This window comes from Cinclus cinclus, chromosome 11 (assembly GCF_963662255.1).
Source record: "Cinclus cinclus chromosome 11, bCinCin1.1, whole genome shotgun sequence".
NCBI classification, from domain to species: Eukaryota; Metazoa; Chordata; class Aves; order Passeriformes; family Cinclidae; genus Cinclus; species Cinclus cinclus.
The window spans coordinates 3,750,382-3,768,406 of NC_085056.1; the positions used below are offsets into that span (position 1 = coordinate 3,750,382).

At 41.3% G+C, this 18,025-nt stretch overlaps 1 protein-coding gene across 1 annotated transcript in view; it reads right to left on the minus strand.

Moving 5' to 3' along the window:
• Window positions 1–679: 679 nt before the first annotated feature.
• CDH13 (cadherin 13) overlaps window positions 680–18,025 on the minus strand; it is a 329,961-nt gene continuing 312,615 nt past the window's right edge. Inside the window, exons 11-13 of the mRNA XM_062500268.1 lie at window positions 10,806–10,948; window positions 2,175–2,408; window positions 680–918 (exon numbers count right to left, since the gene is read on the minus strand). Coding sequence (XP_062356252.1) covers window positions 680–918; window positions 2,175–2,408; window positions 10,806–10,948 — 616 coding nt within the window. The remainder of the gene's footprint in view (window positions 919–2,174; window positions 2,409–10,805; window positions 10,949–18,025) is intronic.

An 18,025-nucleotide genomic window follows, 5' to 3' on the forward strand; every position in this document is an offset into this window, starting at 1 on the left:
ATTCCACAGCTTTGAATTCTTACTTTTGAGTCATTCTGTTTTTGGTTTTTTTTTTTCCACTTCCAATTCAAGTTAGCTTTCCAAATAAGATTTATAAAATTCCCTTCTCAGAAACAGCAGAAATTTCTTTTACCTGTCAGTTCTTTCTACCCTCCAACCCAGCCTGGCCATTTGATTATCAGCTCTGGGTGGTTCTAAGACCAGAACCTCAAATAAGTTCCTCATGTTCCAGTCACTTGCACATTTTATGTGGAGGAATAGATTGAAGCAGACAGTCCTCATTTTCCCAGTGACCCAGAACAGCCATTGTTACACCAACACCTTTAATCTCTTTCTGGGCTTGAATTGAATTCAAGTGGGGAGAGATGAAAGTAAGCGTTGCACAAATCTGCTACTACAGCTGCTGCTTCTTAGTTTATCATATGTTAGCTCTGATTCCCTTTGATTCCTCTTAAAATTATTGCTTCTATTTCTTAATTTGACAATGAGGCATTCACTGCTATTTTTATTTATTTTTTTTTTTTACTATGAAAAAGCTCCCTTGCCCCCACCTTTCTCACAGCTATTCCCTCACGGAAAAAGAACCCAAATTTGCAGCATTATGGTACCAATGTATGAATTTAACTATTCCCTTGGAGGGTTTTCTGATGCAGAGTACAAATGAGCAGCTAAACAACACTTAGAGCTCAGCAAAAGACTTACAAAATAAACTGAGGAGTGAAAGGAGGATTAGGGTCAGGCTGATGTGGAGAGCATCAGTTGCACTGCAGTCCATTTTGGATTTCTTGCAGGTACACACTTGTAATCTCAGTTCTGTGGTGTTGGTCAGAGGAGGTTTTCCAGAATCTGTCACTGAGATGGGGATGTTGTAATTGGCCTTTTTCAGGTTCTGAAGCAGGATGACCTGGGCATGGGTATCTGCAAAGGACGAGGGGAGAATTAACCAAATGCTGTTTACTCAGAAAGGTGAAGGAATCTGCAAGCAACATCAGACATGCCTGTTAGCCATGGAAATCAAGGAAGAAAATGAGAATACACTAAGGAAAAAACAAAAGAATTGAGTTGGAGGGAAGAGACAGTACTGAAATTCTTTCATGGGCTGAAATCTAATTACAAGCTTATTCCAAACCCCACCAAAAGAAAGGGTTGTATTTAAATAAATATTTAATTTTATATTTATTTAAATACATTACTTAAGTCTGCAAATTATTGGCAGAAGTTGCCTGTGAAAACTAACATACTACTGAAATGCTGGGTCATGTCACCCCCAAAATGACAAGAAAAGATCAAAAATTTACTTGCCAAAACAAAAATAACCCTTCTTTCCAGGAAGTACAGACAAAGCTGCTGAACCACTCACACAAGTTCCCTGAGAAGGGAATTAAAGCCCCTCCAAATCCACAGATCTGCTCCACCTGGGGAACTGAGGGCCACAGCAGCTCATGGCATGCAGGTGGTGGGATAATTCTTTTAGGGGTAACAGAGGGGTGGTTTGATGTCTGGAGAACAGCCAAAAAAACAGCTCCTCCCCTTTGTCCTGCAGGCAGGAACAGCCATCACATCCATCTCTAGTTTTTTCTAAGACTATGACATGAACTAAAAGATTGCAGAGTGGCAGAGAAAAATAATAGATTCCAGAAAAGAAATAGGAAAAATCTATGTTAAGAAGAAATGCTGCACTTTCTGCCCACAATTTGACATTCAAAGTTTCTGCAATCTCACGACCCTCTTACCAATTGTGTAAGGTCCCAGTGAATTGGGGTATTTTATTTGCGAGGAGTTTAAATACTTAAAATTAGGAAGTTTTTCCATGACATTACTAAAGCCCATGCAAAACTTTCATGCTGCTCATAGCAAAAAGCCTTGTGCACCTCGTGCAAACCAATTGTATGCCACGAGATACAGTAATCTTCACAAAATTATCAGTCATTAGTAGCCCCTCGTGAATGCAAAACAGGAAGAAGAAAGCTCAGCCAACACAAGAAGGAAAGAAGGTTTCAGAAGTGGTGTGTTCCACAGGCAGCTGGCCCAGCAGACCCAGCACAGGCTAAAGCAGCAGCACTGGCTCCATCCTACAAAGCTTTCATGCAAAAAGCCCTCCTGAATGCCCACAGTGCCACTGGGATGGAGGAGTGGGAGGAATAAATACACAATAATTACAGTTACAGCCTTACTGTTAAGCCTGTTGATTCTCCACAACTTTTCTGGGCCGGATTGCTTGCTGAGTTCAAATTTGAATGGGTCTGTGTTGGGATGAAGGTCTTTGTCTGATGCTCCTAAAACCACTACCCTGAGATCTTTTGCGTCGTCACAAACTTTTGCCAGTGTTGGATAAAGGGATGGGACGTTGTCATTGACATCCTCCAAGGTGATGTGCAAAGTTCCTGTACCCGTAGCAGGAGGGTTACCTGTAAGAAAAAGCAAACATCTGTTTATTAAATCACATTCCCATAAACTCTCGCTCCTATTTGCAACGGCGGGCTTGCAAAGGGAAATAATTTTTATTGTTCTTACCTCTTTGATATGGAAATTATTGCTTAAAAAACCTGATGAGTCACTCCTGTAAATTCATTGCTGATTTTCAGAATGAAGCCTGTCTGATTCTCTACAGTATGGAAAATTATTCTAAGGAAAACTCTGGGAGAGGAATATTTTGAAGTTAAAATGAGAATAGGGCATGAATAGATATCTGGAAGAGAATCTGCTCATCAGCACATACTGAGAGAAACATACTGGGAACCATCCCCTGGATAGATAGCACAGAATTAAAGGAATCATGAATGAGAGAAGTAAGGGGAGAAGTGTCAGCAGAGAGGAATCAGGTTGTATGGTGGGTGCCCAGAAGCAGAACAGGAGCAGATCATTCCGAACAGCCCCGAGGGCCATGTGCAGTTATGTCAGCACGAGTGAAAGCTGTCAGAGGTAGCTCTGGGAAACGAGATGGGTTATTCACCCCGTGCTGGCAGCACTTTCAAACCTTCTGCAGCGATTTGCCAGCCCTGACCCAGCTGCAGAGGTGAGGGTGCTGTTTATTCACCACTACAAGGCTCATTGCCAGGGCCGTGAGTGACAAACCAGCCCTGGTGGCACTGGGGGAGCTGGGCAGGCAGAGTTTGCCTGCTGGGAGCAGGGCTGGGAGCAGCACCTCATTTCACAGGGGTCACCCAGGAGCTGACAAGGGGTAATAGCTTCCAGTCACTGCAGACGTGTGCCGCGACCGAGCCACTCACCCACTGCCTCCAGCCCAAAGCACAGCGGCTCCTCGCAGCTCCCCTTGGCAGCCCCTTCAAAACACCTCCAACTTTCCTGAATGCACATTTTGTCCTTTCTTGTGGCCGGCACTTAATGAGGTCTCATCTGAAATAAATGCTGCACTTGTGGGTTGTTCATTCCTCTTTTTTTTTTTTTGCTGGTTTAGAGCAGTGAACTGTGATCCCTGCGCTCCCCTGAGCACAAACCCTTCTCAGAACGGATTCAAGAGGCTGCACAGAACCTGTGGAAGGTGCCACAGCATCTGCAGTTCAGCCCTGCAAGAGGTTCCCCTCACATAACCACCCTGCCCGCAGCAGCCCAAGAACTGAAAGGAAAGTTATCCACAGCATATTTTAATATTCTGAGTCGTTGCTGTGCTGGGAGAGCATCCCAAGGCAGAAGCAAATACCCCGTGGTGTGGATCTGATAAACTGCTGCCTGCAGCAGGATGCAATTAGTCCTTTCAATAACAAATGTTACTAATGGTGACACTTCATCTGTTTCCTGCACCCAGAAATGCATCACAGAGGCAGAATGTTCATCCTTCTCCAGCCTTGCCCTCCCTTCTCATCTCGCACTTTGTCATCAGAAGGGTTAGGGTTGAGTTCTTTTTAATGAAATAGAAACTCTTTTTCACTTTTTATTGGACTAATTGAATTTACAGAAAGGCTCCAATACGTTTTTTGTTCTTGATATATTATTAAGTAAAGTCATACGGCAGAATGGATGAAAAGACATTCTAGTATTTGAAATATGATCATAAAAGCCAGCCTTTCATGCAGTTAATTAAACCGCTGTCTTTAATTTTGAATGCATTATTTCCACACTGGACTGATAATGTCTTATGCACTGCCCTTCTTATCTTTCTCTGAAGTCAGTAATATTAAAATCTGCCTTTTGAAATGAAGAAGCCAACAGCATTATGGATGTCCTGCTATTTTGTCACACACAGATATGGCTGTGTTCTCCCTGCCATGCAAATGTTTCACTCTTTGTATGGTTCAGGGGCTGGGCAAGTATTACACACACAAAAAAAAAAATGAAGAGAAAGGAAATTGCTTCTGTCCATTTCAATGACTTATTCTCTGCTTGGTTTATTGATAATGATTTAAACAAAAATCTTTCATTGATTTATGAAGACCTCCAGAAGAAAACCAAGCAAATGTCAGGGTCATAAACTGGAGCTTGTTAACGCACATGTCATAAAAATGTAACAAGAAATGAATCAAGCAAAAATGGTCACAACTCATCCACTGGGAATGTAAGACTTTCAGAAATGTGACGGTATGATGTTGTTGAAATAATTCAAAATCCCATGATCTTAAGATTCCTTTGATTTTGAAAGGGAAGTTACCCATCAAATATTTTAATTCTGAAGTAAAACTTTTCATTTGTATTGTCAAGCCTTGTGGCTGAAAGCAGAATTAATGAGCAAAGCAAGACCTAAAGGGTCCAACGATCCTTGGGAGCAGCTTTTCCAAAGACCTCTGATCCCACTTGCCACTGACCAGAACTGGCCACCCCCCCTGAGGATGAACACTTTAAATATTTGGGTGCTCTTAGAGCCATTGAGGACAGAGAATTCCAAACTCCCAGAAGTGGCACATCTGAGAATATATCACAGCAATCACAGGGGTGAAACAGCATCACTGGTTTGTGTAAAACAGAGGCAGAAGGATGGAGAGTTTCATGCTGAAACAAAGTGAAACCTTGGTGGTGAACTGAGTCTCCAGTGCCAGGGGCTGTTACCAGGAAATGTGGAATTTCAATTGGAGTTTAGTGCTACCAGGGTAAATGACCGTGTTGCTACCTCCAGTTGAAAAAATTAGCTTGAAAATAAATGTTGTAGAAGAAGATACTTAGTACACTTTTAATGCTTGAATCTTAATGAAAAGCTGCACAGAATAATATCAGAATTATTACTGTAAAGTCACACGACTGACACACTGCTCTTCAAACAAGGACTCTGAGAACAGTGCTTTTCATGCTTTCTAATGATGCTGCCCCGAGAATCTAAACACAAATTTCTGTCTCATCCCTCATGTTGGGTTTTTTTCCCCCCCTCCATATGCTGTTTTTCTGCTCAGAAAATCTGTGTGTGCTCGGTGCTTTGGCAGCAGTCCCCTCCCTGCAGGCAGGGCTGCCATGCAGACAGCCCTGCTCCACTTCACTCCATGTTCAGGATGAACTCCATTAATGGTTCAGCCAAAGCAAACGGAACCAGGAGAGGGGAAGACACCAAAATCTGCATGTGCTGCTCACAGAACTGCTCTCCTCAAAGCCATATGCTGCCATTTGGTCCCCAATTCCCCATGAATTCAAATTTCCTATGCATTTGCCATATATATTAACATATAGATGCTTTGCAAAATATATAAAATAAATAATCTTCCAAAGCTACAACCCTTCATTCATCCCCTCAGATAATATATGCAGCTCCTGTTTTTGAGTAATTACATTTCAAAAGAGCACAGCTCTTTCAGCATATCAAATTGCTACTGACACATGCCATCCGTCTTAAATACTGTTTTCAGCATTCTAATTTCTTTTTCGAATCATGAGTCCATGATGACAAATTAAAACAGTATTTTGTGTGCAATTCATATTTTACTGAAATTTAAAATGGCAAGAAAAGGATGAGTCTTCAATTTATTTTCTCTTCTCAATTAATACAGCAATTAAGATAAGGGGTATAAAACTGGCTTAATTGGGTTGCCGTGGTAACTAATTGCCTGATTTCTTAAAAAATAGTGTGTTTTAGGTGGAATCAATCTATGGTAATTTAATTACGTACATCATGGAGCGAGAAGACAGGTTAGATACATGTAAGGAAAAGTTCTAATTGCAAACTGCCACACATCTCTTTGTTCCTCCAGCTTTTTCTAGGTCTGGTGTATCACTGCTCATCACACAGAGTACAGAATAATAAGTTTTCTTTCTAATGATTAGCAGTGCCAAGACCTGCACAATAAATGGGATTTGGGATTGCTTGGGTTCAGCTGCTCCTTGGAAACATGGGAAAAAGTGAAAACCACACCCCGATTCACTATTTCTTCATTTTGCTCAGGAAAACTGAAACAGTGCCACAGCTCACAGGTGCAACTGGTCACAGTCAGAGAAGCCAGGTCCAAGTTGTTTTTTTCTTAACCTGGCCAGTGTAGCTCAAGGCAAACTCTGAACTCACAACTAAAATTAGTTTTAATGATGTTTACTCTTTTTGCTTAATGCAGCAGAAGTTCTTCTATTCCCAATTTTTGTCTCAGCAGCTCCCTGCTGATAGGAAAGGCAGGGAGGGAAGGTGGAATGCTGACACTGGGTCAGACTCTCACTGGGAGAATGTTTCTCCCTGGCTTTAGGTGGGACCCCACTGGGGTGGCATGAGAAAAGTGGAATCCAACTTCAGTTCGTATTTAACCCAACCAGCAAGATTAGTGTGTCATTATTTGTCACCAGGTGACAGCCTTGGACAACACAGGTGGGTTTTCCATGAGTCAAGCAACCAAAAATAACCAAGGACTTTGTTTTTCAAGAGACAGAAAAAGGCTACACAATTCATTCCGAAAAACCACAGTGATTATTGCATAAATAAGGTAAATCTGGGGATAAATTATTATTCATGCCTCTAGAAGGAAATGGAGAAACTAATTTTATCTTTTGAAAATTCCATGCAATTTCCAGGTGTTTTTTAGCTCGGTTTTTTAGCTCTCCAGCCATAGTTTCCTCCTCCCTTGCTTTTTCTAGATTGTGACTCAAACTCTCAGAACACAGGAAAAAAAAGACCTTCCCTGGAGAGTTTCTAGCATGGCTGAATGAGGAAAGCATACAGGTGTTCTGCTTTGTGATCCTCATCCCAAATTTCCAGTGGATAATAGAATCTGCAGGATGACACCACAGAGCACGTTTGGAAGGCCTGTTCCACAGAGGTTTCTCCAACCCAAATGATTTCTCCTCTGTGTTTCACACAGGTGTATTTGGCAGAAAAGCTCCCAAAAATGCTGTGACACTGCACTGGGTTCAGTGATTAGAGTGCTAAATCCAGGAAATAAAATGATCACCATTGTTGGCACTTTTGTTAATTGAATGAAACCTCTGATGTTTCCCAAGTTTGCATAAACCTGACTTGCCCCATTATCAGCTCATTCTCAGATTAAGCACAGTTCATGACACTTGAATGTGTTAACTCTGCTGCATGGTATTTCCTACCACTGTTTAATTTCTTCTTTAACAGACCAGAGACTATGTTCACAAAGGTCTTTAATAAAAAGTTTTCAAATTCCAAAGACACTACGTTGACCTTTCACTTGAAATCAAATGTACCGAGAAAATTAGGATATTTCTTCCAAAAAGTCTTTTTTAAAGCATAATGCACCCCCATAAAGGTCAAAATTTATTATCTAGAAATTAACACTGTTTCCATCAAATTTGCTGTTACGCATTGTTTCAAGTGTGTTTGGGAAGACACAGGAACTGTTTAGATCAGGAGTAACATAATTCATACTTTACCACCTTTAGCTGCAGTTAATTTGATAATGCTGAGAAATAATATCATAAAGGTCAAAGAGAATCTCATAAAGAGCTAACTTATTTCCTGCAGTGGAGTAACTCCCATTTTCTATGCTCCTTTCATTGCTCCTGTCCTACTGGTAAAGAACAGTTTTGTGATATCCCAAAAAAAAGATAAAGATGTGATGGATTTATTCAAAGAGCTACCAAGCACAAAGCTCCAGGTTTTACTTGTGACAGAAATATCCAACCCTTTACAGATTAAAAAAAAAAAGTAAAAATGCCCTGGCACTTGCCCCCTGCACTGAAGTGTACTAGCAAGGAGTCAGCACCTGCTGGAACTGATGACAGATTCTCTACTGACATCAGCAAAAGGAGATGGAAAAAGGATCACTGTGGAGTTTGTTTGCAGCTGCCTGCACTCCTCAGCCAGGACAGCACTCGAGTGTAAGGTCGTTTTATAAAGAGGTGAGCATGGAACACAGTGGGACAGCAGAACCTTTCCTGCAAGCATGTAAACTCTAATGCTATGAACACTACATAATATCTGTATTTATATTTTATAATACGTCTCATCCACTTTAGCAATGTCTAAGGCACAAGGCTTTCTATGATTTTAGAGTTATTCACTATAAATTCAGTTAAAGATTATCAGGGATCTTGCAGTGCCTGCTCTGCTGGCAGCTGCTCTGGGTTCCAGTTCCCACTGCTGGGCTGTGCCCTGGGCATTACCTGAGCTCTCTGTATTTTCAGGAAAGGAAAGGAAAGCCTGTGGCAGCACATCTCAGATTTGACTCAGAGATAAGCTGAGAGGCCAAAGGAAATAAAAACCTCCACTGCACGTTTTTGAAAGAAGAATTTCTGCTGAAGTATTTCTTTTTTTTCTCTCCTCCCTTTTCACCACAAGTTGGTTAGCCCAAGCAAATGACTTGCTCTATTGGAAATGCCTCGAAATTTTCACTTTATTACCCTATTTCATTTTGCAATACTTAATCCTGCCTTTGGCTGCCCTCTCACTGAGCAGTCCCAGACATATTCACTGGTATTAGGCTCCACTTATTAACCTGAAGAGAGAATCTGCAGTCTGTGGACAATGCTGCTCTAAGAAGATGCAGATAGTTACGTTCAATCTGATTTTTTCCCCCCTTTTTAAGTTAACATACCTTTCTTTCAGAGTCCTGAAATAATTCTGTATTCATTTCATATCATTCTCCCACAATCTGGCTTCTCATCTAATGCAATATTTCAGGTTGGACATTAGCTCTGATGGCTGGAGAGATAAAGTGGGTTTCCCAGCTGTGCTAGTTCACATGGTCAGTGGCCTGGAAACAAATTTGGGAACGCTTCCCAGGGACCCTGCCAGTCCCAGCTGTCCCTGCAGGGGACAAGGCAGACCCCCAACCTGTTGAGATCGACTCCAAAACTTTCTTGGCTGCTTTAGCCACAGAGTCATTCATCCGGGCCAGCAGAACATTTTCCCACTTCCCAGCCCATCTCGAAGCTGAACGCGCTCCCCAAAGCTGCCTGGTAATTAATGCAGAGGTGATGCAGGGCCCAAGGTTAATATCAGCTAATTAAAGCTGTGCAGCTTGCTCCCCCTCCCGCACACGCAGCAGTGCAGTGCCCTGAAATGATCACTGTGAACACCTTAGCCTGAGTCAGGGGTGCACACGAGGGGTTGGTGCTCGCTGCGCTCACAGGAGCCCCTAAGGCTGGAGGAGAGGAGCTCTGCACTGACACAAGCAGACACAATCACAGGGGCTGCAATCGGAACCCCAAGGCAACAGGATTCCTTCTCCCTCTAGCTCTGCTGGTCAGCGCAGCTTCCCCTTCTCTCATTCGTACAGAACGGAAAAAAGTAATCTGATAATTAAAAGCAGTGAAGTTCTGGGATTAGAATAAATGAGCAAGGCCTACATTTGGGGCGTAAAGGTGTCCTCCAAAATCCACATTACTCAGGCCGGTTCCCAGAGTCAAAAAAACACCCACCTCCTTTTTCCATCTATTCTCCTTGACAGTATCTGACTTCACCTTTAAAACACAGCTTTGTCCTTTGGGTAACCTCTCAGTAATATCCCAAATTTTTACTTTCATTGTGAGATGACATTTCCCAGTGCACCTGATTTTAAGATGCATTTTAAAAAAAAATCCAGTAGCAAGCAAAAGACAGAAATATGTTTAGTGCTACATTTCCTCCCAGAAATTTCCTAAGGAAAATATGTATATTAATATATTAGGAAATCATAATCTCAGCAGATTTTTTTTTTCTGTTATACTTAAGGCAATATTTTCTCTCTCCTGTCAGGCCCTGCAAATGTTCCCTGAGTCATGTGCTTACAAAAATATAGAATTACTATCCTAAAAAGAACATTTTACAATTCATCACCAGGCCTATAGCAGCTGCAGCTGTGTAAAAGTGTTAGCATATTAGCTGTTATATTACAGGCAAATCTTTTATTTATTTTGTGCCTTTAGCTCGGGAGATTTGGAACATTCAGGATTTTTTTTCTTCCTTCACTCCAAAGTCACTTGCTGAATTTTCCCTAGATAGCTTAATTTGGATTCTATTTGACAGAAGGAACTTTAGTACAAACAATATGCAAAAAATGTTGCATTTTAACAAGGACTTTAGTTATGTTTCCATTGCCACTGTCATTGCATTGAGTAGATTATATAATCCAGCATATCAAGGATGAGTTATTATTGGTATTTAGTGCCTCAGGCACGCTGACTGCTCAAATATTGTGAAGAAATTAACTCTGATTAGGATGATTTATTACATTTCCAAGAATGCTTCTCAACTAATTGCACACAGCATTAAGACATCAATGTAGGAATGAACGAGTGAGGTATGAACCTAAATTAAAACTGCTCTAAATTTGAAGTTTTAAGTTAATTCCTCTTTCTTCTATTTCCCCAAATGGTCTCTAATACATTTAGGTGACCACGCAGAGAAGTGCTGCAGCACGTGGGCAATTCTGCAGGTGCAGCTTTGAGAACAGAGCGTTTCAAGCAGGAAATGGAAAGATTTGATGCTGACGGTCACTCACCACTGTCGATGGCCAGGAACAGAGCAGTGTAGACGTTGTTCTGCACGAAGGGAGATTCCCTGTCCAGCACTGCCGTGGTGCCAACCGTGCCATTGGTGGGGTTGATTTCCAGCCACCCTGCTGGGTCCTTGTGCACTGAATACCTGGACAAAAGTGCAGGATTTGTTATCAAACGATGGGGCTGAACATAAAACAATTGCAAAGGAATTTGTCTTTGCACTCAGTGGCTTTCACGAGTGGATCTCTTAATATTTCAAAAACACAATTGAATTTGCCATCCCTTAGAGACAGGCCAGTGTTGTCAGGCTTATCTGGCAGAGGGAGATGTAGAGAGAGGTTTGAGTCAATTCCTTTCCATATATGTGTGTATATAGATATATATAGATATGTGTATATATATATATATCCCAAAGTTTAGCAGAGAAATCAGTATTTTCCTGCTGCTGTATTATACAGCCAGAACACTTCCAACAGGTCCCTGAATCCACACTGACCTCATGGACCCTATCACAATCCTCCTTCTTCCAGACTCAAAATTCCAGCTAGACCAGAAGTTGTATTTTTAATTTACATTTGAGTGTTTTTAATTTTTTCTTCCTTACCATTAGTTGTTTTGGGTGAGCTGGAAATGTACTAAATTGTGGGGATTGGTAGCAAAAAGAAAGTCAGACAATGAATTCACCAGGTATGTGGGGAGCTGGTTACACCCAGCCCTGTTTGCACACATTTGTTCTATACTCTGGGATCTGGAGCTTCCTCCTTCTGCTGATTAAATTCAACCACATCCATGTTGCCTCAATCAGAATTTGGAAATGCTGCTGCCAAAATCCCCCCAAATAAAATAAAATAAAATAAAATAAAATAAAATAAAATTAAATGTTTTGCTCTCTTTCCATTAATTGACACAAATATTCAGCCCCCAAAACTGGAAATGAGGGATTGTGGAGTTTACACTCCAGGAACTTCCCTGCTTGAACTGAAGAAATAAATATAAGAATGTTCATGATTAGGGCCTAATTCTATACTCAGTTAAATATATCAAGTAGTAGAAAAACCAGAGCTGAATTAACTGATACCAATTCCCTCTCAAATTAAACGTGTTAATATTTTAAAACAAAACTCCAATTATATAATCAATACCTGGGATAATAACCTGTTTATCTTTTTGTAGTGAATTCTTATAGGTCATAAACCACCATACAACCTTTAATAGATATTTTAAATTACCAGTAATTGACATGGACCCTGTTATTATTTAATGAGTCTGTGACAAGGCAGCACCTCATAGTAGCATTCACCTGAAAGTGAATCCACCAGGAAATCCTGTGTGATAATGTTGCCAAAAAAAAAAAAAAAAAAAGTAAAATATATCAGTGCAAGTATGAGGGAATAAACAAAAATAACACCTTGTTGGGGGGTAAAAAAAAAAGGTAAAATGAAAAAAATGCCAGCCTCTAATGAAGTGCTTACAGATACCCCTGCCCAGGTTGCTGCTTTTTACAACTGTGCTTCAGGCTTGAAAAATGAAACTTCCTGGGGGCTGCTGAGCCTGGTTGTGGTGCACAGGAACATTTTGGTGCTCAGGCAGCCAGAGTGAGCATCAAAACTTCAACATACACAGCCAGGAAAAATGACACATCTTTATGATCTCTTATGATGCTAAAATAATTTAAAGAGCAGATTTGGAAACCAGAAACTTTTGGAATTTATGCAGAAAAAGAGATAGATAGGGAAAATAGTTGACTTGTTTACGCTGGCAGAAAAACAGCTCAGAGTTTCACCACTGGCTTCCCCAGGAGCAGAAATTATCCCTTAGGGAATACGTGGAAAAGAATCAGAGGAAAGCACTAGTGCACAGTGAGATGTTCCATCAACCCAACGTGTCCTTCCTCTCAACAGCCATTTAAACATTAATCAATACCTCAGCTTTATCTCCCACAAAAATGAGAGCCTGAAATGGCAACAATGCAGGTCATTATTTCATTTCACTTCTTTGTTTCTTCTTTTATTGTTGTTTTTATAACTATGCAACAAAGGTATGCACAAAAATATGAAGCAAGGGCAGCCTAAACAATTCCTAGTCTATTGTAAAACTGCAAATTCTCAATTAACCCCAAAACCATTTCAGAAGATTCAACACTTCTAAAGTAATGAGAATGTAAAATGGATTGTATTATCTTCCCTGATTGCTCTACAAAGCACTGTTGGCTGTGCAAATAAAAACCTGGATTGTATAACCTGTGATTTGGCACAGGATATTGTAAAAGTAGCACTTTGTCTTTCCCACCACATCTTTTACTTATTGTGATAGCATATTGCAGTACAGTTGATTGGTTTTTTGTTCCAGTTTTTGAGGGCCCTGCTAGCAAAGGTTTAGAACAGACCCATCATAAAAACCATGATAAAAATAGAAGTTTTGAATGCAAAGATTCACTTCCCGCTTTTGACTTGGGTGGGATCTGTGGATTGCAGCTTTCAAAATCAGACCATTGTTTAGGTGTTTAAACATGAACTTTCCTGCATGCACCTCCAGTATTTCAGTCCTGAGCACAGTGATTTATCAGACATACACAGAACTGTGCTCTCTGGTGTGCCAATTACTCTTTAGTTTGGTCTTATTCTACCTGGAAGCAGTGCAATTTAGTGCTGCTCATGGAGTTTATTTAATTGTGGGGTGGGTTTTTTTTTTTTGTTTTGTTTTGTTTTTTGTTTTGTTTTCTTTTTAATTTGAAACTGTGCCAACAGCTCCCAAGGGCTTGTGCGACAAGAGGGAAGGGAAAGTGGGTGTAACATCTTCTGACTGTGACCTTGCACTGGGTTCATGTCCTGGTGTTGTCTAAGCCAGGTATTGCAAAGAGAGCAGCAAAAACAACTCCCTTAGACTGGAAGATGTCTGCTCCAATGTTTGAGTGCACACCTGAAACACAGACCTCCACAGAGCCACAGAGAGGTTATGGATGCAGAACAAAACACAAATCAAAATTTGCACTTGGTGCAGAACTAAAACAGAGCAGCAGATATATGGAAATAATTTAAAATTTATAAACAGCATTCCATCAATGGTTGAAAGATCATGAGCCACTACCCTGGGGAAAAGGTCCACAGGTTTTTGGAAGAGACTGGTGCAGCAATTACAGCACAAATATCCACACCCAGGGAAGCAGTGGTGTTTCTCAGAGAAAGATAAAGAAACTCCCCAAAATACAAGTGCAACATTAAAAATCTGGATCAAAACTGTACTGTGCTCTATACAGGGATGACATAATGCAGAGTTTTAAAGATCAACCTGCTTCCCATGGAGCTCCCTCTTCTCCACTGTGCTCTCATTACCTTTTGCCTGCACTAATTACAGCAGCATATGGCACCAGAAAGAGCAGAAAGGGAACCTTATTGCAGCACAGCAATTCTCCAGCTGAACCACACTCCATGCTCGTTACTGAGGACACACAACAATTTTTCTGCTTTTTGGTCGTGAGATAACAAAGCTATTCCTGCTTCCAGGCTAGGCTGGGTTATAAGCTTTGGGGAGGGCAAAACCCATATTTATCTGTATCTATATATATCTATATATATCTGTACATTCCCTGCCTAGCACAGCTGGGTCTCTAATTCCTATCCCATGTGACATGGAAACAATAACAGCAATTCTCTAATGTATATTATAGTAATAACATATATGTCACTACACTGACATTTGATTTTGTAAAGATCATTTTGATGTGACTTCCAACATTGTGTTGGCCTGTTTTGTTTTGTTTTTTGTTTTTAATAATTTTAAAAAGTTTGTGGCACTAAAGCCATTGGGAGAATGTTGTTGGAGCAGTTGTGGGCTCTCATTTCAAGGCCAGGTTGGATGGACCTGGAGCATCCTGGTCTAGAGTGTGACATCCCTACCCATGGCAGGGGGTTGGAATGAGTTGATCTTTAAGGCTCTTCCAACCCAAACTATTCTGTTATTCTGTCACTTTTTTTTTTTTTCATATACTGGAAAACAATGTGGATTGATTAAATATTTTAATTTTGAGGTGCAGGTGAATACAGAGGTTTGGAATCCATTTTTTACTCAGATATAAAGCCACTGCCTAAAATCTGCTGCTGCAGTCCCTAAACACAATTTGGTACAGGGCAGCAGCTCCTGGTCCTTGTGACAAAGCCTGTCCTAGCAGCACAAGGGAGCATTATTTGGATTACCTGAATTAATTTCCATGGCAAGTAAGGACTAAAAGGCAACCAGAGGATTTCATACCAAAGGGGAAAAAAAAGGCATAAATGCTTTATCACACAATGTTATTGAGATAAAATGTAAGCATTTCAACTTCTCAAGAACTACAGGGCAGGTTATAAGAGAAGTGGCAAAGGGAGCAGTGGTGACCCCACTAAAGGGCTTTTCCAGATCTCCTCCTGCCCACTGGAAATGGGCACACGCTGGCTCCTGCTCCTCCAGGCTTCCAGGGCTGCCTTGTGTCCAAGCTCGGGGTTCCCCAGAGCCAGGGAGTGGTTGAGGTTGGAAGGAACCCCTGGAGATCATCACTGACAGCTTTCAAGATCTTTTGTGAATCTTAAGCCTCACTGTGTCTGGCTTCAACCTTGGCCTAAACACGTTCCTTGTAACCCTGCTCTATTAACACAGAGTTAACCCAAAAGATGCTGTTAAAAAGTCAGAAAGGAAAATACAATCTACACTGTCCTCTGCTTGTGCTTTCCAGTGCCCGTCTTTGATTTACACACTCCAGCTACCATGCTAAGCCTAGGCAGGCTTCTTTAGCATTAAATCACATGAAAGGAACAGATCTGAATTTGGATTTAAATGCACTAAAAGTGTGGTTCCATGCTATGTGAGCAGCAGGCTGTGAAAAACCTCCTGCAGTGCTCTCCTGCAGAGATTCCAAGGTGCCCAAATTACTTTGGCTAGATTCCTTATTAAAAAGACAAGAAAATTAAGGTGTAACAAAGCAAATTTAACTTAAATCAATACTATTATTAATCAGAATAAACATATCATTAACAAAAAATATCTAAAACCTGAAATAAATCACATTTTCTGGAAACACTGTTGAGGAAGGTGTTAGGTCAGATGCAATTTTAGACTCACTGAAGACTGAGGATTTATTCAAGAGCCATTTTTCAGCTTCATGGAACGGATTTACTGCCTGGCAATATTTTCACAGGCTGGAAATGTCAACTTAAGAGTACAATTAAAAAAAATAAAATTACATCCCCCCCCCCCCCCACCATCGGTGTTGTGCCACAAGCGCCTCTGTACAATTTTGGTCACTGGAAATGCAAGTCTCACTGAGAACCTGGATGAATCCATCAGCTCTGCTGGTGGGGCACCACAGCTTTTGTAGGAATTCCCTGCAGCAGCTTTTTCCTGGGTGATCCCAGAGTGTCCCTGGAACCTCTGGGAGTTGATGCCCAGATTTAACCTTGCAGATGCTTTATGCTAATCCCGTGTGAACGGGCAGCACAATCCCAGTGCCAGTCTGGCCCTGATGTCAGAGATTTGAGCCCTGGGCTGGCTCCTGTGCCCTCACTGCAGGCAGGGTTTGCTCCTGTTTGCATCTGCAGAGCTCTTGGAAAAGCACACAGCCCATCTCCTCCCATCCCAGCTAAAAGACTCCTCACCACAGCTTTGCTTTGCTTGTCACATCAGGGATTTAACAGCCTGGTGTTCACCACAATTCTCTATCTCCACTGATACCATCAAAGCAGAATGAAAAATTAGATGAAATTCAGTTTTCAGTCCCCCGCCACTGAGAGATGGCAAATGAGAAAATGGTTGACTAATTAGTTATTTGTGTGGAGAAATAATGGTGTAAACCCCTTGGTAAACATGAAGAAAGTAACAGGAAAGTCACTGCGACTTGAATAATAAAATGAATCCAAACTCAAAACCTACAGCAATTAATCAAATCAAAATAATAAAACTGTATTAATGATGTGGTTAAATAAAATGTTCTGGAAAAGAAAATATTTTTCATTATTATTGTACAGTCTTGCAAACATTTCTCTATGCTGAAACCTAATTTTCTCCTTTTCTTTCCTTCGGGGGGGGAAAAAAAAAACAACCAAAAGCCTAGAAACTGAGGTGTAAAAATGAAAAATAAAAAAAATCCACAAACTCATTTATGTATGTTTTAATCAGAAGTGATTAGGGCTATGGTTAAATGAAGCCAGAGGCCATAACTATCAGAATTATTCCTAAAGCTAGGGAATAATACACCATATCTGGGACTAACACACCGGTATAATCAGGTTGTTACTGTTAGAATAATTGTCAACACATGCAAATCAGTAAAAGTTTTCTCATTGTAGCAATTGTGCCTCAAAAGCTAATCAGCATCAGATGAGCTTCAGGGTCTTTTACAAACTACCCAGAGAAGGATTTTGGCAGCAAAACTCTATCCGAGTTTCTGCACACGCCTGTTCTTTGTGCCTGTGCTTCCAGCAAAGGCAGCTGCTCCCACTGCAAATCCATTTGCTGCTCTCACTGGCCAAGAACTACCCTGGTAGCTCTTGAAAAACTGAGAAGTTTTTTACAAGAGCCCAGCAGACTCACCACTGCAATGTCAGTACTGAACACAGCTGGGAAATAGCACATTTTACAGCTTCCCCAGCTTTGCTTTCCTAAGGGATGGGCAGGAAGAAGGTTGGAAGTGGCTCAGCCTGCCAAGTTCGGATCTCTCTGGATCACTACAGCCCCTGCTGGACTGGGGATTGCTCTGGCAGCTTCCAGGAAGCCTCAGCTGTGCCCTGGCTGATAGCAAAGTCCCAGAGGAAACAGCCTGGCCTGGGAACACCTCCCCAAAGGGCAGGGCAGGGGAGACCAGCACAGCTTCCATGCCCACCTGTGTGTCCAAACACATTCCCTGCCCTGGCCACCGCTGCCTCTGCCACCCATCTCTTAAAGAAGGAAGGGAATTCGTTTCTGCAGATGAAGTTCCAAGAGAGAAGGAGCACAGAAGTGCCAAATAGTAATTTCAGCAGTTTGTGTTCGTGGCAGGGCAAAGCCTCCACAGCACGGATGCCTCAGAGCAGAGAGAGAGCAGCACACACCCTTCACCTTCAGCTGCCTCTTGCACACTCATTCACCTGTTTTCTTGCCTTGTCTCATCGGTACTTTTCAAAAATTCCAGTCCAATATAAATCTTGGAGGATATTGGATATCCCAGTGATGGGGAATAACACCTTGCCACTGTGAAAATGATTAATAATGAAGT